We start from the raw sequence: 19,367 nt of genomic DNA on the forward strand, positions 1-19,367 counted from the left end.
AATGCTGAATACATGACTTCCTCTTAGGTATGATTTCATTCTGTTTACAAAGCAAGGTGACTGATTACTTCTCATTTCCAAGTATGGGCTGGACTTACTGTGATGAAATATGATATTTAGATGATGGTGGGCACTTCTCAAGCATCTATAAAATAACAGAGTTTTCCCCTAACAAGCACCAGAAAAACTAGAGCAGCCCCCACTGGACAAACAGGATGAAGTACCTTGCAGTTCTCTTCACCATTGTTGCTCTCTCCGAATGTCTTGTTAAGTAAGTTATTGTTTTGTTGCTGATATTTACTCATCTGACAGCTACACTTTCTGATTAACTAATGAAGAGGAGAGAGTGTGTGAATTATAACTTCAAATCTTATATAATTTTTCAGATATATATATATATAACATATACACACAGCTGAGAGGAGGTTAATAAATGCAAAATGGTCCTCTGGCCGCAGTTACAAGGGTAGAAGCACATAGACTCACTGAAGAAAGCATGGCTACGTCTAATTTGAGATGGAACAATATTTTGGGGCATTTGTGTGTGTGCTTTTTTTATCCCTTGCCTTAAGTAGCGCAGTAACAGGATGATTCTCAGCACCTGAAGGTCACCACAGCATGTCCGAAGTGACAAGAGAAAGTGGAATTGTCAAACTGTTCTTTGTAATCAGCAATTGAGGGCCCAATAGCACACTTTGAAGTGCTGCTGACACTAATAGAAACAAAAGGAATCTTAAAAAATGGGCTGCAAAGAATTCATTTTATGTCAGTCAAATATTAAACACGCTACACACCTACAGTTTTTTTTTTCTTTTCAGCTATCTTCCTTAAATTAATTGAGAGATAAAGGAGATTATCATCCCTGTCATGCATTACAACAGGAACTAGGATCCTAACACTCCATATGTTGCTGGACTTGAACCCCCACCATCCCTGACTATTTGCCGTGCTGGTTGGGGCTGATGGGACATGGAGCTCAACAACCTCTGGAGATCCACAGGCTTCTTTCCCCTGCATAAAAGCTGTTCAAATCCCACCCATGTCTATGGAAAAGATGCATGAATGAATGTGTGCAAGATTATAGGCTATGTTACTATTTCTTGATCCTAAAAAAAGACTTTGATTGCATTGAGTGGGTGCAGACTTTCACTTCAATTTTCTAAGTACCAAATTTTTGGAATAACTTAGATCTAGTAGTTAAGAGAGTTTGGAAGGTGTGCAGGGCTGTAACTAGGGGGTGGCAAGGTGGGCCCCCACCAGGGACACAGGCTAGGGGGGGCACAAAATTGGCTAAAATATGTCCATAAATATGTCTATAAAAATATTAATTATTGCCTCATTAGAAAAGGTTTTAAATAGAGGGTGAATTGAAGGGGGGATGGAGGAGAGGTGGAAAGAAAACCTAATTTGTCAGTGGCTAAGAGGCACAATCTGGACAGTTCTGCCAGGAGCGCAAGATTACCTAGCTATGGCTATGATGGGATGGTGATATTAAGCCTATTATTATGTTTGGAGTTATGGAGTGGAAAGACAGGTTGCAAAATAGCAAATTTTAGGGAGACAGAAAATCCAAACCTAGTAATTTTGTTTCTTATGTTCCAGGATTCCCTTGCAGAGAGGGACAAAAGTTAGAGACACACTCAAGGAGAAAAATCTGCTGGAAAATCTTCTTCAGAAATACCGTTATGACATTGGTACAAAATACAACTCAGATATTTCTAATGCTGCCCAGGTGGCTGAAGAACCACTTCTGAACTCTTTTGAGGTGAGTTCAAAAGAGTTTTGCTCTTATCAATTTGCTGTGCTGCTGAACAACATTTCCTCAAAGTTTTCATGATGCTCAGTTGAGATACTTCTTCATATTTCTCCTGACACCCAGAGGTTATCAACATAATATGTTAGATGCAATTCAGCAAAACACAGCCACAACTCAATCACACAATGGGACTTAGTCATGACTATCACAAAGCCCTGTTGTTTTCAACATAAGAAGTTGCAACTAACTTTTGCGGGATAACTACCATAGAGGAGTTATGATCCAGCCAAAGTTAATTACATTGAAATCCCATTGACACCTAGCGTAGCCAGATACAGTAGAGAACAGGGTTCTTGCACCTTTAATAGTTGTGTAGAAGAGGGAATTTCAGCAGATTGTGGCTTTTCATTCAAGTTCACAGATGCTGAGCGCCCCTTTATTACAACTATTCAAGGTATGAGAACCGTGTTCTTTTTTGCATCTAGGCATCTTATTAAAGGGCAGAGCAGGAAAATGATGAAGCCAGGGTGTTGTGTAGGCCAGAAAAATGGTACTTTAGCTTGCTTTTTGTGGTGAACATTGTGAGAGCTCTTCTATGGCAATAAATGGTACTTGTTTTTTTTTTAAAAAATTATAATTTTCAATTATAACAAAAAGGAAAATATTTTACAAATCAATCAACAGTAATTCTTACACTTTGAATCTTGACTTCCCTCCCCCCTTTTCTGTAGTTCCTTAAAATTGTTTTCATCTTTCGCTGCATATCCCAGATTGTCTCAATCTATTCTTTTTTTAAAATCTGTTATTATATATATATTTAGAAACTGCAGGTTTTTACAATGGCACTTATTTCTTATGCACAGAAGTTATTTGAAGTGGGGAAAATGTCAGTTCTGCTGTATTTCTCCTGTTTGTGAGTTATGTTAAAGCACATACTGCTTTTACATTATGTCGTTTATTATTTGTTTATTTGAACAATTCCCTTTTCACATTATCCCACTTTTGACAGGAAATAAATTTCTCCTTTCTAACTATTTTTTTTTTAAAAAAAATGTAGCACAGATTTACAGTGATTACCTTGCATATCTGTGAGGAAGTAAAATGTTCAAAAGCCTAAAAAGAAGGAAAGTTTTGCAAATTGTGTTTGTTTTATGAATTAACAGACTGAATATTATGGAACAATCTACATTGGAACCCCACCACAGAAGTTCACTGTTGTGTTTGACACTGGATCATCCACTCTCTGGGTACCCTCTGTCTATTGCAGTAGTCCAGCATGCCGTAAGTAACTGACTATAAAAAAGTCTTCAAGCATGTCACTCTGATATTAAAAATGACCTGGGGGGGCCTATGAAGTTGTGTAAAGGAATGGATTCATTATTTCACAATCCAGCATTGCAGACTCAGGTCATAATTCTATTTACATATGAGTAGGGTTGATTGAACTCAGTGATGCCAACGTCTAAATAAATATGTGTAGAATTTGCAATCCTATACCCATTTACCTGATGTGGGCTTGCAATCCTATACCCATTTACCTGATGTGTCATCAGTGTCCCCACACAGCCCAAGTAAGGGGGGCAGTGGAGGGGGGCAGGGTAGTAGAGTGGGGGCACATCCCATTATGCTTCAAGTGGCAAAACAGGGCACTCCACTGCTGGAGAGAGAGATCTTAGTTTTCAGTGATCAGGTATAATGATCTCAGGCAGGCAAACAAGCTCCAAAAAGAAGTAATGAGTTTCTTGGAAGATTTACAGTAGTTTACAATTAATACAGAGAGAGCAGCATGAGCCTGCCATTCTCAGCTGCAAGGTGCTCAATCTGAGTCCCCACCTTGTACATAGCTGTCAACTTTCAGATTTGAAAATAAGGGATCAGCAGCCTCACCTGTCCCGGGGACAGTCTTTTGTTGTTTAGTCATTTAGTCGTGTCCGACTCTTTGTGACCCCATGGACCAGAGCACACCAGGCACTCCTGTCTTCCACTGCCTCCCGCAGTTCGGTCAAACTCATGCTGGTAGCTTTGAGAACACTGTCCAACCATCTGGTCCTCTGTCGTCCCCTTCTCCATCTTTCCCAGCATCAGGATATTTTCCAAGGAGTCTTCTCTTCTCATGAGGTGGCCAAAGTATTGGAGCCTCAGCTTCAGGATCTGTCCTTCCAGTGCGCACTCAGGGCTGATTTCCTTAAGAATGGATGCGTTTGATCTTCTTGCAGCCCATGGGACTCTCAAGAGTCTCCTCCAGCACCATAATTCAAAAGCATCAATTATTCGGCGAGATTAGTAAAAAAAATTGTGTTTGGTGAGATTAGTAAAAAAAGTAATACATCCCAGCTCCTGTTATCTAAATATTTCCCTAGTGTTTTCCAATGTCCTTTTATTACAATTATTCTCTTCAGAAAATTTATACCTTCAGTTTGTTTCTGCTATTGATCACTGATTAAAAGCTGTTTTTGTATTAATTAATTTCTGTTTCCTTTTTACCTTTAGAAACACACCATAGATTTGACCCAAGTAAGTCTTCTACCTTCCAAGGAACAGGACAGCCATTCTCCATTAAGTATGGGAAAGGAAGCATGGAAGGGATCTTTGGACTTGATACAGTCAAGGTAAACTAATAGTATTTTATAGATACAGGACAAGTTGAGAATACAAGCTTATAAAAATATTGACTCTTCTGTGCATTTCCAAGGATGATACTTCTCAATGTTTTTGAATCCTGGAAAATTTAAAGCAGTAAAAACTGAATCAGCCCTTTATATTCTGTGGAGATATTTATGCACAGTATATATACATTGATGGCTGCTCCTCAAGGAATTCAGTTTATTTTAAATTGTCGTTGTTACAATCAAAGTAGTACAAATTAAAGCTGCAGTACTAAGGTTATGCAACCCTGAAGTAAATATCAATGAAATTGATGAGACCTACCTCTGAATAAACAGGTTTAAAACTAGGACCTAATTTGCTCTTGCCCACTATCCATAGAAGCCAGTTCTTATGGGCCATGGTCCCTTCACCCCCCAAATATTATATGATGGGGGCCGCCCCTCAAAGTTAATGGGCTTTGCCATTCAAATGGTGCGCATGGACTGTGTCTTGTGATCAATTATGCAGGATGGGACTTACCTGCCACCCCCAATATTTTATTACCTGCCACTATAAATGTTTGAATATTATTGTCTGAAAGGTCAAATGAGGTTTCCTTCCATGTTAACATGCACAGGATTGTAGCCTGAATGCAATGCTCATAGAAGCCTGCTCTGTACTTTACAACGTGATACAAAAGTAAGGGAAGACTGTGTTTTACTCCTAGATATCTGATCTTACCATTTCCAATATGGAATTCGGCTTGAGTACCAGTGAGTCAGAAGACCCCTTTTCCAGAACTAAATATGATGGGATCCTCGGCTTAAACCCTTGGAAAAAAAGTTCATTCTTTGAGAACCTGATGAAGAAAGGCTTGCTTGAGAAAGACGAATTTTCTGTTTATCTCAGCGGGTAAGCACTATTTTGCTTTACTGCTAAGAAGATTTGTTGCATGTTGATGGAGGACTCATGGAAGGAAACTGCACCTGAGATTACTTTACAGGTTGGCTAATTCTGTCTGCCACTGTGCTTTGTTTGCACAGAGGTTAATGGGTAGAGGGGACTAGAACCTCAATCCCCAGTTTGGTCAGAATGCTGAGCCCCTCCAGGGATGAATAAGCTATTGTAGTCAAGGCTACTTGATGCTGATGAAGAAAAGGTCCCTCCAGTTTTCTAGTACCCAGCAGTCGACTGCACCATCTTGCTTGTTGTGCCTTGAGAGCAGGGGCCAAGCTCAGGTGAGCTAAGTGTTAATGTGGGAAGAGAGGGAGGTGGAAAGACGTGAGGCAGAGAGTGAAGAGGTCAACACCCCTGCTTCTTTTACTATTATTTAATGCATGGAAATACGGAATTAAAAAAATATTGTATTTCATCCTTTTCATTTTCATTTTAATTTAATATTGTACCAACTTGAAACCTCCCCCCAAAAAACACTTTAGGAGTTTTTGCTCCAATTCACTATCCTACCCCATGCAGAATAACTGGAGGATAGTATCACAAAGACCACTTCACCTGACTATTTTGGGGGTAGATCAAGAACCAAAGGGTATAAATTGCTCCCTCCCATCGGGTGGCTAATATACAGCCCATCCTGTACATGTCAGCTCAGAAGTCAGTGCTACAGTGCCTGGCACTGCAACCTTAATGGTTTTTTGAAAGGGAGGTAGCAAGCCTTTGTAGGGCAGAAGGCAGGAAGGGAAGCTGTAGATGGAAGCAGAGCCAGCCACAAATGAAGCCAGCTGATTTTGTCTGCATTCTCCAACCAGCTGAGGATATAATGGTAGCAATTATACAGACTAAGGAGGAGGAAACTGACAGACAGTGACACTCCCTGGACTGGGTGCAGGCAGGCAGGCAGGCAGCTGAGGCTGGCTGGAAGTAGACTGAGGTTGGTGGAGTAGAAGCCATTTCCGCAGAATGGCCTCCACTGCCCCAAACTGGCTTGCTTAAAATCACAATGAAAACCAATTAGAAGAACAAAACTTATGAAGATTGTGAAGGGGGAAGTCAGTGTGTGATATACAGAGCTGAATAGGAAGCATGGTGATATATAGAACATTAACAGCATTCACCTTTCAAAATCTTAAAGCCTTCATTGTCCAGTGTTCACCAGTCGATACTGGTGCACTGCAAAAGTTCCTTTCTCTCTGTCTGTCTGTCTAATTTGGACAGAGGTACAAGAACATGATACATACACTTTTTAAATATGCAGTCCAGCTTATTCTGAATGAATGACTTGACAACAGCACAGTATATATCTATGTTTCAGAAAAACAGATGGGAGCATGATCATTTTTGGTGGAATTGATCAATCTTATTTCACTGGTCCTATTAACTGGATTCCTGCCACATATAGGAAATTTAAGATTGAAGTGGACAGGTAAGCAGGAATTATTCTTATTAATAGTATTAGCAATATTATTGTTAATCTTAACTTATTGACTGGGTACAATAAAACTGAAAAGTTTGTCTGAATAATTTTAATGGCTACTAGTTAGCTAAACAGGAAGAGATGGAGGGCAATAAAATGTAAATACGAATGTGCAACTTACTTTGTGTTTTCTAGCTGTCCGTTGTTAGAATGACTTATATAGGACCGTTCTTATAAATGGCATTTACAGAGCATATGAGGGCAGGTCCTTGCTCTGAGCACTTTACAATCTGTAGTTCATGAGTTTTGTTTTATGCCTTGTACTATTTCCAGTGCGGCTACCTGAAAGTACTTATCACATCCCACTCTCCATTTAAAAAAACCAACCCATGTTTGGGGAAGGGCCCTACCTCAGCTGATGATCATTTGCTTTGCAAGCAGAAGCTCCAGGGACATAGCTATACAACTGCAAAGAAAACGTTTTAAGTGTGTTTTAAGTGAAATATACAATGTGACGCAAGATGTTGATGGTGAGCCGTACGGAAAATTCAATGTATTTTTAATTATTATTATTTTTAAAATAGCATTTTCAGAATGGTTTTTTTATTCCACCTAGGTTGCATAGCTGATATTTCCAGGCAGTGCTATGAGAACTCCCTCTCTGAAATCCTGGAGAGCTGCTCTCTGCGTTTCATGTCAGAATCTAAAGAATCTAATGATGTCCAATTTCTCAGCATTCTAGTGTATGGTCAGGCAATCGCCTGCAGAGATGGCTGTGAAGCACTTCTTGACACGGGGACGTCCTTCTTGCTCGGCCCAGCATCTGAAATTAGCCAAATCCAACAAGCCATTGGAGTTACAAAAGTAAGATTGACTTTTGCTGGTTGTCTTCATACTGTAGCTGAAAGAGGCCTGGTACCAGCCTTTTCACTCCAGCGTCCACACTCCATACTCTAATTGTTAGCTAGAGCTCAAGTTTCAGAGGCACACAACCGAAGGTGGTGAGGATTAGGCTTGACCTAGGATATCGCCTGGACTGCAACTGCTGAAACCTCAGTGCCAGGCTTCATAGTTCTTCATGATACTGCACATGCATGCAAATGTACATGAGCATACAAACTATGACCATGGAAATGGCAGGGAAAGAAAACAATCTGGGAGGGTGACGTCCAGTGAAATAAACACTTCCAGTGAACTTAATGCTAAATCCACACAATTAAATGAAGTGATGTCCTTTTTTCAATAGGCTGATTGGCTCTTGGAAGATCCTGATGCAATGAGAGAATGATCCATGGAAGCTTCTCTCTGACTGATGGTGATTTCATGTGTGACCTTGCCATTTTTATATGACATAACCTGAGAATGTCCCATGGGTTTATTGTACTGTTGTATGTGCTTTGGGCTATCTAGCTATCCTTTCCTATATTCAGGGTTCTGAAAAGAATCCACTATACAGTACATGAAAGGTGGCCAGATGCAAAACACAACAAAACTCTTGCACCTTTAATAGTTGTGCAGAGAAGGAACTTTCAGCAGTTATTAGTTCTGCTGAAAACCGTTCTTCTACGTCCAAGTCCCATACATGGACAGATAGAGGGTGCGTTTCATCCTTATCACTCTAGTGTCCACACTCCATACTCTAATTGTTAGCTGGAGCTCAGGTTTCAGAGGCACACAACTGAAGGTGGTGAGGATTAGACTTGACTTTGGATACCTCCTGGCACTGGTACCAACTCCAGGGGGCCCATGGGGGCCCAGGCACCACACAAAAAATGGTGGGTGTTTGGCACCCGCACTGCGGAGCCTCCGATGTGATTTAGGGTGCTTCGCAAGGCCCCGGAAGTCACATCCAAGGCCTTGCGGGGCCTCCCAAAGCACTTTCAGGAGAAACTGGAAGTGACATTGGAGGCTTTGAGAGACCTCAGACATGACCCCGGAGATTGCATTGGAGGCCTACCAGGGACTGCTGTAGTGTGTGCAATGTAACATGACATCATAATGTCAACACGTCATGTTACGTCGCAGGTGCCATTGGGCACCCATAATCTGGGGCCCAAGTTGGTGCCCCTGCCTCCTGGACTACAGCTGCTGGCACCTCAGTGTCAGGCTTCATGGTTCTTCATGATACTTATACTTACTGCACATGCATGCAAATGTGCATGAGCACCCAAGCTACAACAATGGAAATGGCAGGAAAAGAAAATAAGCTGTGACAACCAGTAAAGGAAGGGGGAGATAATAATAATAATAAATTTAATTTATATCCCGCCCTCCCCAGCCGAAGCTGGGCTCAGGGCGGCTAACAACAATCAAAGTAGTCCAGCATTCTAAAAACATTCATTATAAAATTAATTAAAATCAAATTAAGATCAAATTAATGGCAACCATCAAGCAAAATTCTGTGCAGATTGCCAGAGGAGGGTGTCAGGCTGCGCCCTGACCAAAGGCCTGATGGAACAGCTCTGTCTTGCAGGCCCTGCGGAAAGATGTCAGGTCCCGCAGGGCCCTAGTTCCACCAGATTGGAGCCGCGGCCGAGAAAGCCCTGGATAGAGAGCACTGCTGTTATTTCGTACTGTAGTCTGTCCGCAAAATACATTGGCTTTATTTCCTCCAGACAACATCTCTCAACACAGATTCAGTACATCAGCCTGCCATCAGCACCCATTTTAGAATGGGGAATTTGGGCTCATACCAGACTTTAAAAATGGATTGCATCATCTCCATTGCTTTAGACTGTGAGGTTTAGATGTGAAGTATTGAGATGATTTATTTGTAATATTCAGCTAGATGGCGTGCTTCTGTGCTACAGTGTTCTACAGTGTGCTGTTCAAACCTGTGAGTTACACTAGATGGTTATTAAGTTCTCACTTAAAGCGGTATGTTTGCTTTCCTGAGATTGGCTCAGGGACAAATCCATGACATTTCTCGAGCAAACTTGAGGTTTGCTGGTTCAGTTCCTTCATGATCAGAATAATGCAAAAACTCAACTCTTCCTTATCTCTTTCAGCATTCCTTCAACTGCAGAAACCTCCACAATATGCCAGATGTTGTTTTTGTAATCAATGGAATTCAATATCCTTTGACTCCACAAGCCTATACTCATAAGGTATATGATAGAACTGGACTACTATCTACTTGCCATAATAATGCAGGTTCAAACAGTTTAGGGCAGATTAGAAGCGCAAAATATTTATGAACACATGGGCTAAAGACAGGGGGGGGGAATAAATACATTTTGGGGCAGAAAGCTTATTAGATATCCTGAGACGGTCAGAAAAACTGGACCCAAACTTGCAAGTCTTATAGAAAAAAAGGCCAATGCAAATTCCCCACCAACATAGTTTTATGACAGTTTAGTATAGTATCTCTGACTACAGATGATTCCCAACCCAGGAAGGTTGCCTCTGACATGTTGTATAACATGGGTGCCTGATGACCCCGAGAAGGACTTAAACCTTCCATCACATATAGCAACATATATACTGTATGCAGCTCTCAGATGTGTTTGCTTGGCAGTTGCAGATAGGGAAGAATTTTGAAGCAAATAATGTTCTTTCTCCCCTCGTTTCCTCTTTGTAGTGATGACACAATCAAGAGAGTTTCTAAATCTCATTCTCAGCACCATCTTAATACACCACATGTAGCCCCGAAGAAGGGCTTCTCTTGGCGGAGGGACACAGTGATCCTATCCTTTATAGCTAGCAGGAGAGGTGGAGCGAGGAGGAGATGGGAAATAAGTCTCTTGTGATCTCCACTGACTCCATAGGGAGGGGCCATAGCTCAATAGTAGATGATTTGCTTTGTCAACAGAAGTTCACAGTGTAAACCTCCAACATTTCCAAGTAGGCTTGGCAAAGATTCCTTTTCTGGAACTGATTCTATCATCATTAAGCCAGCATAATTCCAGGGATAAGATGGCATTTCAATGCAATTATTTCTTCCAACAGAGCAGAGCAAAAACCATTTTGAATTGTGGAGACTGCCTATAATTTTAAAAATAGTTTGCTAAAGCGTGTTCTCCCTAACAGAGAGCACGTGTTGCGGTTGGGGAAACAGGCCACCCTGCAGTGACTAGGCAAATTTGGTGAGGAACCCAAGCCTTTAAGTGGTTAACTTTGGGTTGCTGGGGAGTTTTGATTGTTGCCAATTTGGAGGAGGGGTCAGAGTCTTTAAATACAGGGGCCAGACGTAGGACGTCCTCTTGGCCATTTTTGCACCGGATCATTTGGAGCACTTGGACAATCTTCTCATTGTCTGGTTACATTTCTTTATTTCTTTATTTCCCCTTTCTTTTTAATCCTCTCTAGTCCCTTAAATAATTTAATTCCCCCCTTTTCCTGTTCTATTTCCCATCCCACCCCTTACCCTGCCCTGTGGGAAGATTCTCCCTGTATCTGTGGCTTGCCTTTCCCAATAGGGAAAGAGCCCCCGTTAGGGGCTTTCTTTCGCAAAAGGTTTCCCCCATTTCTCTCGTTGAAATTGTGGGGCTAGTCAGGGCTGTTCCCAGCTTAGCTGGAATCACTTTCGTTTATAGTATCCCCGAAGGTTGGCTTTAATTTGAGTGTGTGCAGCGCTGTTGGCCAAATTTTAAGCTAGCCTTGGGTGGGAGCACTAATTTGGCTTCCTTTAATATTGCTATGAGACTAAGATTTTCAAGAGCAGAAACAGGGAGGCCTATTCGGCCTGCACATTAACTTCCAAGCCTAAGTCTGCTACAGGTAGCAGTTAATTGTTAAGTCTCTGTAACGTGACTCATTCTCGCTATAGGAATGTATCTGCTTGCAGGCCCAGTTGCTCCTAATGTATATCTGAGGCAGACGGCCCCAGAGGCTCTCTGCCTCCAAGGATTAGAGCACTCTGTATATGCTCTTGAACTATGCCATTTCTGAACAAGTTTATTTTCTTTAAGTTTGTTTTGCCCTGATAGTGGTGAATGCCATTTTAGAGACGAGCCATTGTGGCTTAGTGGCTAAAGTGTAAGACTAGGACCTGGGAGACAGGGTTCATAACCCCCTCTTAGCCATTGTTATAACAAAACAAAACTAACTGCTCCTTTTAGGCTATTCTGTTGCTGGGTAGTTCTGCCCATTTGTGATAAAAGAACTTTGGGTTTTCTTGAAGGGGTGCTTCCTTCTAAAAGGGCAAGCTGTGGGCTACCTCAACTCTCCTATTTCACTGGAAACAATTATGCCTGGCCTAGCAGGTGATCCTAGGGCTTTGTCCTAGAATTTGATGGCCTGGAAGCGTTTCCGGCCTGAATAGTGTCCTTATGTGGTCTATAAGCATTGGTTTCACTGGGTCAGCGCATAGTGCCGGTAATGCCCAGGTTGCAGGATTGGTCCCTGTATGGGACAGCTGCATGCTCCCCCATTGCTCTACCTGGACACCTAGGTCCTTTTGGTGTTTACCTCACTGCGAGGGATGTAACGGGCGCCACGTTTGCAATATGCAAGTGGGAGTAAGCACCTTTGCGTGCCCGCATTGCAGTTTGTTCTGTGCGTTGCAGGGCACAGCGCTGCACGGGCTGCAATTGCATTGCATTGCGTGAGAGATTTGCAGTGGCATTGCACAGGGGTGTGTGCATTGCACAGAGAGTGTGTTTGCATTGCACGGAGTGTATTGTTGCATTGCACAGGGGTGTGTTGTTGCATTGCACGGAGTGTGTTGTTGCATCGTACGGAAGGTGCGGTTGCATTGCACAGAGAGTGTGTGTGTGCATTGCGCGGAGTGTGTAGTTGCATTGCACGGAATTTGTGTGCATTGCATGGAGGGTGTAGTTGCATTGCACAGAGTGTGTGTGCATTGCACAGAGTGCGTAGTTGCATTGCACGGAGGGTTTGTGTGTGCATTGCACGGAGTGTGTAGTTGCATTGAACGGAGGGTGTGTGCAGTGCACAGAGTGTGTAGTTGCATTGCACAGAGCGTGTTTTTTTTGCATTGCACGGAGTGTGTAGTTGCATTGAACGGAGTATGTAGTTGCATTGCACAGAGGGTTTGTGTGTGCAGTGCACGGAGTGTGTAGTTGCATTGCACAGAGCATGTTTTTTGCATTGCACGGAGTGTGTAGTTGCATTGAACAGAGTATGTAGTTGCATTGCACGGAGGGTTTGTGTGTGCATTGCACGGAGTGTGTAGTTGCATTGCACAGAGCGTGTTTTTTGCATTGCACAGAGTGTGTGTCGGAAAAGGAAGCTGGCTCGGCGGCAGCTTTGTCAGGACTTCTTTAGGGGTTCTGGCCAGCGTCGGCCCTGTAAATTTGCATATCATGATGGCAGCACAAGATGCCCCCTGCCCAAGCGGGGGCTGGAAGCTGGCAAGCAATAGCTCAATACCTTTTGCCCTTATTCCCATTTTATTTAGGGATCCAGTGGATATTGTTGCTAAAACAAACCACTTGCCTATGGAGAAGCTGTCTGCCTTGAAGAAAGTTATTTTGTAATACTTCCTCTGGGCCACTTAATTAATCTTCCCACTAGGCCAAGCTGCCTGCGGCCTGAGGTGCCCTTACCTTTGTGTATGCCTACCAAGTGTGGTGAAGGCAGATATCAGGCGATGGTAGCAATTCCTGAATGGATGCAATAGTAGTTCGTCATGGCAGGATACCTTGAACCTGCACAAGGATTTTCAGGTTCATGCTGGTGCTGCTGGATCTTTGCCCTTTGGTTTTATTTCAAGGGCCGCTGGTGTGCAAAGCTATGGCCTCAAGCCCGGTGTGATGAGGCAATCATGTGACATAACTTTTCTTGAGTTTTCCCCATTGTAGTAGCAGTTCACATGTGGCCCGAGGAGTTCAGTGACCATCGGATCTGCTTTTGGTCTGATAACCAGGTAGTGGTGAGCGTCTTGGCAAAACAGTCCTCACGCTCCAGCAGATTCTCCGCCCCTCCGCTCACGCTTTCGAACTGCGCCGCTTAAGGTTTAATATTGTGCTTTCCTCTCTCCAAATTACGGGATCCTCTAATGATGTTGCTGTCACTCTATCCCATTTTCAGATGAAGTGCTTCAGATCTCAGCTGTTGCCAGACTTTTCCAGACCACCTGTGGCATTTTGACAACAATTAGTATTTACAGAGAGCAGCAGCTTCCATTTCCCCTTCTGCTTTTAGCTCTTATGGGATGGCCTGGATGGATTTCTTAGCCTTAAGCTGGCAGTCCTCGGCCATTCAGATGAATTGGCCCCTATCCTCTGAGCAGATCCTGCAGTATTTGGTCCACCTGCTGCAGATTGGGCGTGCTGTTATAACTATCAGAATTCAGTCCGCTGCAATATCTGTTACACTGAAGCTTAATTTTCAGAGACCCTTGTATAAAGTTTATAGTGCGCAGGGCCTTGGAAGGTTGGAATAGGCTCCAACCTCATAGGACAGCGGGCAGGAAGTTTGTCAATTTTACCTATGTAGTATCTGCAACAAGTTAAAACTTGTCTGCTGGTTAAAGATCAAGGCGAGATTCCTTTCAGTAGTCCATTGCATTTTCGCACTGAGGGTTAGGAAAATGGTTGTTGGTGCCAGCATGGGGCTGAGAGTCTGGAGGCTTATTGCTTCAGGACTTTTCCTTATCCTTTGGAGCTTGTCTTTAGAATCGGGAACTCAAAAACAGACTTAGTGGGCAGGAGTGCCACAATCAGGGTTCCCGCCACAAGTGAGGAGGGCCCTTGCCTGGTTATGGATAACATAATATTTGGCTTTTCATTCCCTGGGGGCTGGCCCGCTCCTAGTGCATGAAAATGGGTTCCCGTTAGCCAGGCATCAATGTGCTTACGTCATGCACCAGTTATCACAGCCTGCGGCTTGCTTACCGCTGAACACGCCTCATTCCTTCCGAATAGGACTGCTGCAAAGGCTGCACACTGGGGTCCTTGTCAGTAGACAGGATTGTGAATACGGGTCATTGGAAGTCTGACGCTGACAAGGGTTATATCAAGAAGTGTCAAATGATGTCTGTGCTGATGCTTGTCTGTTATTTCCTTTTTTCATAGGAGCAGCTGTGCACATTTGGGTCACAGCATCGTACACTAGGCTGACAAGCATGTTGACGAGTTTGGAATGGGGCGCCATCTCAGTCTTCCTGCCCATGTGAACATTTACTGGATGTCCAGATGGGGAATGCTTTGGGAGGAGATCCTTCCTTTGGTGTGGTCGAGTGTGACCTGTGCAGGTCCTCCCGCAGTGCTGGTGGTACAGCTGGGCGAGAATATTTGCTGTCTTCCTCCAGCATAAGTTTGCTTTCCTGCATGCAAGAGGACTTGGATTGAGTTGATGGCAGCTCTCCCTGGACTCAAAATAATTTAAGGCATTGGTTCAAGGTGGTCTGGAGGGGGGGGTTGGAGCACCTATCCCCTCCAATGCGCAAAGATATTCCATTAAGGGAATCCAAGGATTCGCTATGCTTTTGTCGACCCTTTTCGAGGGGTAGGGCCACACAAGAGTCCCTGGGAGCATTTGGGGGTGAGCTTGAGTCTGATCCTGTTTCATTGCTCCCCCACACTGTTTATTTTTACTGACGATATGGTGGGGCCCAGTCATCGGTGCTGCCCTGCTAAGGTCAGGTGCAGCTAGTCGGGAACCAATGCCTAGACAAACTACCACTGAGCAGGCCAGAAAGCATGTTAATAAGGTGGTGGACAATAGAATAAAATAAAGTAAATATAATAAAATAAAATAACAAATAAAATAAAATAGGCCCTTGCTTTAGGTGGTTCTGTAATATTGCACCCTGCTATTTTCTTCAAGGCTGTTGCCCTCTTTAGGGCAGATGGGGTGCATCTTTCCCCTAAGGGGAACGACGCCTGGCGGGATGCGATTGCCTTGGGATTATTTGCTTCCCCACAATGTTTGCTGGTACTGACGATATGGTGGGGCCCAGTCATCAGTGCTGCCCTGCTGAGGTCAGGTGCTGCTAGTCGTGAACCAATGGGGCCTCTGCTAAGGCATGAGAATGGTTTGCCCCTGTCAAGACACCAGTTTGCAAAGGTGATGCGTAAGGCGATTCTGGCTTGTGGCGGCACAGCACAAGGTTTCGCCCCCCATTCTTTTAGGATAGGGGCTGCCACGACAGCTGCCCACTGGGGCTTGTCAGCTGCCATAATAAAGGATTTGGGTCGCTGGAAATCAAATGCGTTCAAAGGTTATGTTCGCTGACAATTGGTATCTTACACTGCTTTTATTTTATACTTTTATTAGGTTTAGCGGTGGTCCGCATTTGGATGGTGGGGCACAGTATCGTCCATTGGGCTGGCGTCGCAGCACAGCAATCTGGATGGGGTCCAGATCTCGGTCTTCCTCCACACGTTCAGTTGTCCTGGCTGTCCAGACGAGGAATGCGCTGGTCAGAGTTCCTGCCAAGTATCCGGAGGCAGTTGCTCCTGGAGGGGCCGCCAGCTGCTATTGTGGTGCAGCTGGGCGAGAACGACATAGTGACCATGGACTGCTTGTCACTACGTGCTGCAATTTTGGGTGACCTGGAGACGCTGCGGGCAATGGTGCCAACAGCGAGAATCTTTTGGTCAAAGCTCTTGCAACGCTGCGTTTGGAGGGGCAGTCGTTGCCCGGCCGCCACTGAAAGGGCCAGAAAACGCATCAATGCTGCGGTGGTCAAAAAGGTTTTGGAGCTGGGTGGTGATGTGATTTCCCACCCCAAGATTCTTTTTCAGAGGCCATCCTTTTTTTTCCCCAGTGCTGATGGTGTGCACCTTTCTGCTTCAGGGAATGAGGCTTGGATTGGTGCGGTGGTGACCAAGCTGAGGTCTTGGTTGAGGCTGTGAGTGGTTTGGCGGTGAGCTGAGGGCTCCATGGCGGTTAGGCATTGGTTAAATTGGTGCTTGGAGGGGTAAGTGCCTATCCCTCCAAATGATGCGAAGGGAATTCCGTTAAAGGAATCCAGGGGCTTGCCATTCTTTTCGTCCTTGTCCCCGGAGTCGGACTTGGGCCGTGCAAGCCCCACCGGAACATGAGGGTGAGAAGTGTTAGTCTGATTCCCAGCTTCATTTCTCACCCAATACTTGTTTCCCACGCTGGCTTCCGCTGGAATCCGGAAGGGCCAGCTCTGTCCCTGAGGGCATGGACAGATAGTCAACCAATGCCTAAGCAACCACTCACATTTTTTGTATTTTAATAAAGTTGTGGCCAAAATTATGCCAAAAACCTTAAACAAAAAAAATCATGTGTGAAGTGTGAATTTTTTTGGTGGGTGGCATTGTGGGACTCAACACGCAAAGCGTGTTCTCCCTAACAGAGAGCACGTGTTGCGGTTGGGGAAACAGGCCACCCTGCAGTGACTAGGCAAATTTGGTGAGGAACCCAAGCCTTTAAGTGGTTAACTTTGGGTTGCTGGGGAGTTTTGATTGTTGCCAATTTGGAGGAGGGGTCAGAGTCTTTAAATACAGGGGCCAGACGTAGGACGTCCTCTTGGCCATTTTTGCACCGGATCACCCGCCCTCCCTCCCTTTTATAGGGTGGTTTTTTCATATCGCTTGACCTTGCTATGCCTGTCATGGGGTCGTTCGCCTTGGTGCGGGGGCCTGGTAGGAATTTTGCCATCTGGCTGATTGGCTGGTGCCATTTGGTTTTTGCCTACTGCGTAGCAAATCGTCACAACTTGTAAGGTTGGCGGTTAGGCATTGGTTAAATTGGTGCTTGGAGGGGTAAGTGCCTATCCCTCCAAATGATGCGAAGGGAATTCCGTTAAAGGAATCCAGGGGCTTGCCATTCTTTTCGTCCTTGTCCCCGGAGTCGGACTTGGGCCGTGCAAGCCCCACCGGAACATGAGGGTGAGAAGTGTTAGTCTGATTCCCAGCTTCATTTCTCACCCAATACTTGTTTCCCACGCTGGCTTCCGCTGGAATCCGGAAGGGCCAGCTCTGTCCCTGAGGGCATGGACAGATAGTCAACCAATGCCTAAGCAACCACTCACATTTTTTGTATTTTAATAAAGTTGTGGCCAAAATTATGCCAAAAACCTTAAACAAAAAAAATCATGTGTGAAGTGTGAATTTTTTTGGTGGGTGGCATTGTGGGACTCAACACGCAACTTGTACAATTTGGTTGTTCATTATTAAGGTATTGTGCTAAGTATTATAGACTGAATACACGATTTACAATATTGTGCACCATTACTATTGTCCTAGTGTTACATCTACAATATTTATTTCCTTTTGAGACTTTTCTTCCAGGAAAAATCCTTCCTTCGCCTTCTTTATGTTGGAATGTTACCTTATGCTAGGGTTTAAAATATGGCAACCCTTCCTTGTGCATTTTTACCTAGATTAATTTCTTGGTTGATATGGATGTCGAATCACCCACATCTTAAGGATATTCTTTCCTTTCCTTTCTTTCTAGGATGACGACCATTGCAAGAGTGGTTTTAGCTCTGGCAGCAAAGATTATGATCACTTGATACTAGGAGATATGTTCCTCAGAGAATACTACAGTATATTTGACAGGGGGAACAACCAAGTTGGACTGGCAAAGGCAGTGTAAAAAAAATTCTGCATTTAAACTATGCAAGTGCTGTAGTTTCTCATTTAATCAACTAATGCCAACGTCATCGTAACTTCATAGCAATGTATTTGAACAAATACTATCACTCGGTATCCTATTAAAATTATGTTCATCATATGCCTTCAAAGAAGATGCAGGTGGTAGCATTGTTGTGGCATATATGATCTGAAAATTATGTATTTCAAATTAATAAACTGTTCCATGGCTAAGCTTTTGGATGTGATTTGTGTACCCTATAGCTAATGTGAGTGAACCCTATAGCTTGTGTACCCTATAGCTAATGTGAGTGAAGCTGAGGTGCCATTTCTGAAGTCAATGGGGAGGAAAAAGGCAAGGGCAAAGGGCCCAGTCTCAGGATCAGTCAAGTTTAAGTTATGGAGAGAAAGAGAGAGTAAAAAGCCACCAATGTACATCAACAGTATTTTTACTCATTTATTTCTTTTTTATGCCCTATAAATTATACACAGCGAGTACTGTACACTAATACCACACACAGAACTGGAGAGTTGTCACGGATACAAGCACTCCTCCTGCAGGGACAGGGAACCTGTGGGCCCCTGTATGTTGTTGAGCTGCAGTTCAGCCCCAGCCTGCATGGCCGGAGTTCAGGAATGATGGAAACTGTAGGGTCAAAAGTTCTCCATGCCTGCCCTTATTGATAATCACATATTGTCCTAAACTGTGTGGCAGTGAAAGGACTGTGCCCCCTCACCAGCTAGTGGTTTCTCTGGAGCAACATCTGTTTTCACGGCCTCCTTTCACAATTTCACATTCTGACCAGATGAGACATCTGATTCAAGGGCCAAACCTGGCAGCCTTTTCAACATGCTAGAACATGGGTGAGTCTTTTGGTCAAGGAGTTTTTAGGTTGCTTCACCATCCACTGACTGTATAGTACAGATCAGGAAAGATACCATGAAAGACCAAAGGATACCAGCATAGTTAATGAGCAATGTCGAAGAAGCTAGTATAGGCAAGAAGGCTTCTTTAAAAGAAATAAGTCTTGTCCAAATGGAGAATAGAATGGAAACAAACCTGGAAAGTAGCCAATGTATCACCTATTTTTAGGAAGTGATCGGGGGTGGGGGGGAAGCTCCTGGAAAAAAACAGGCTGCTTACCTTAACAATTCTCCAAGGAAGACTGGAGGATAAAAA

General features: G+C 43.8%; 1 protein-coding gene across 1 annotated transcript; it reads left to right on the plus strand.

Moving 5' to 3' along the window:
• Nucleotides 1–155: 155 nt before the first annotated feature.
• LOC309372525 (embryonic pepsinogen-like) lies at nucleotides 156–18,421 on the plus strand. The gene is made up of 9 exons (XM_081916162.1): nucleotides 156–271; nucleotides 1,603–1,765; nucleotides 2,920–3,037; nucleotides 4,247–4,365; nucleotides 5,070–5,254; nucleotides 6,612–6,722; nucleotides 7,448–7,577; nucleotides 9,722–9,820; nucleotides 18,051–18,421. Exons 1-9 carry the CDS (start codon nucleotides 216–218, stop codon nucleotides 18,189–18,191), a joined length of 1,122 nt encoding a protein of 373 aa, XP_081772288.1. The 5' UTR covers nucleotides 156–215; the 3' UTR covers nucleotides 18,192–18,421.
• Nucleotides 18,422–19,367: the final 946 nt, after the last annotated feature.

This window comes from Podarcis melisellensis (assembly GCF_964234715.1).
Source record: "Podarcis melisellensis genome assembly, chromosome: 6".
Taxonomy (NCBI): Eukaryota; Metazoa; Chordata; class Lepidosauria; order Squamata; family Lacertidae; genus Podarcis; species Podarcis melisellensis.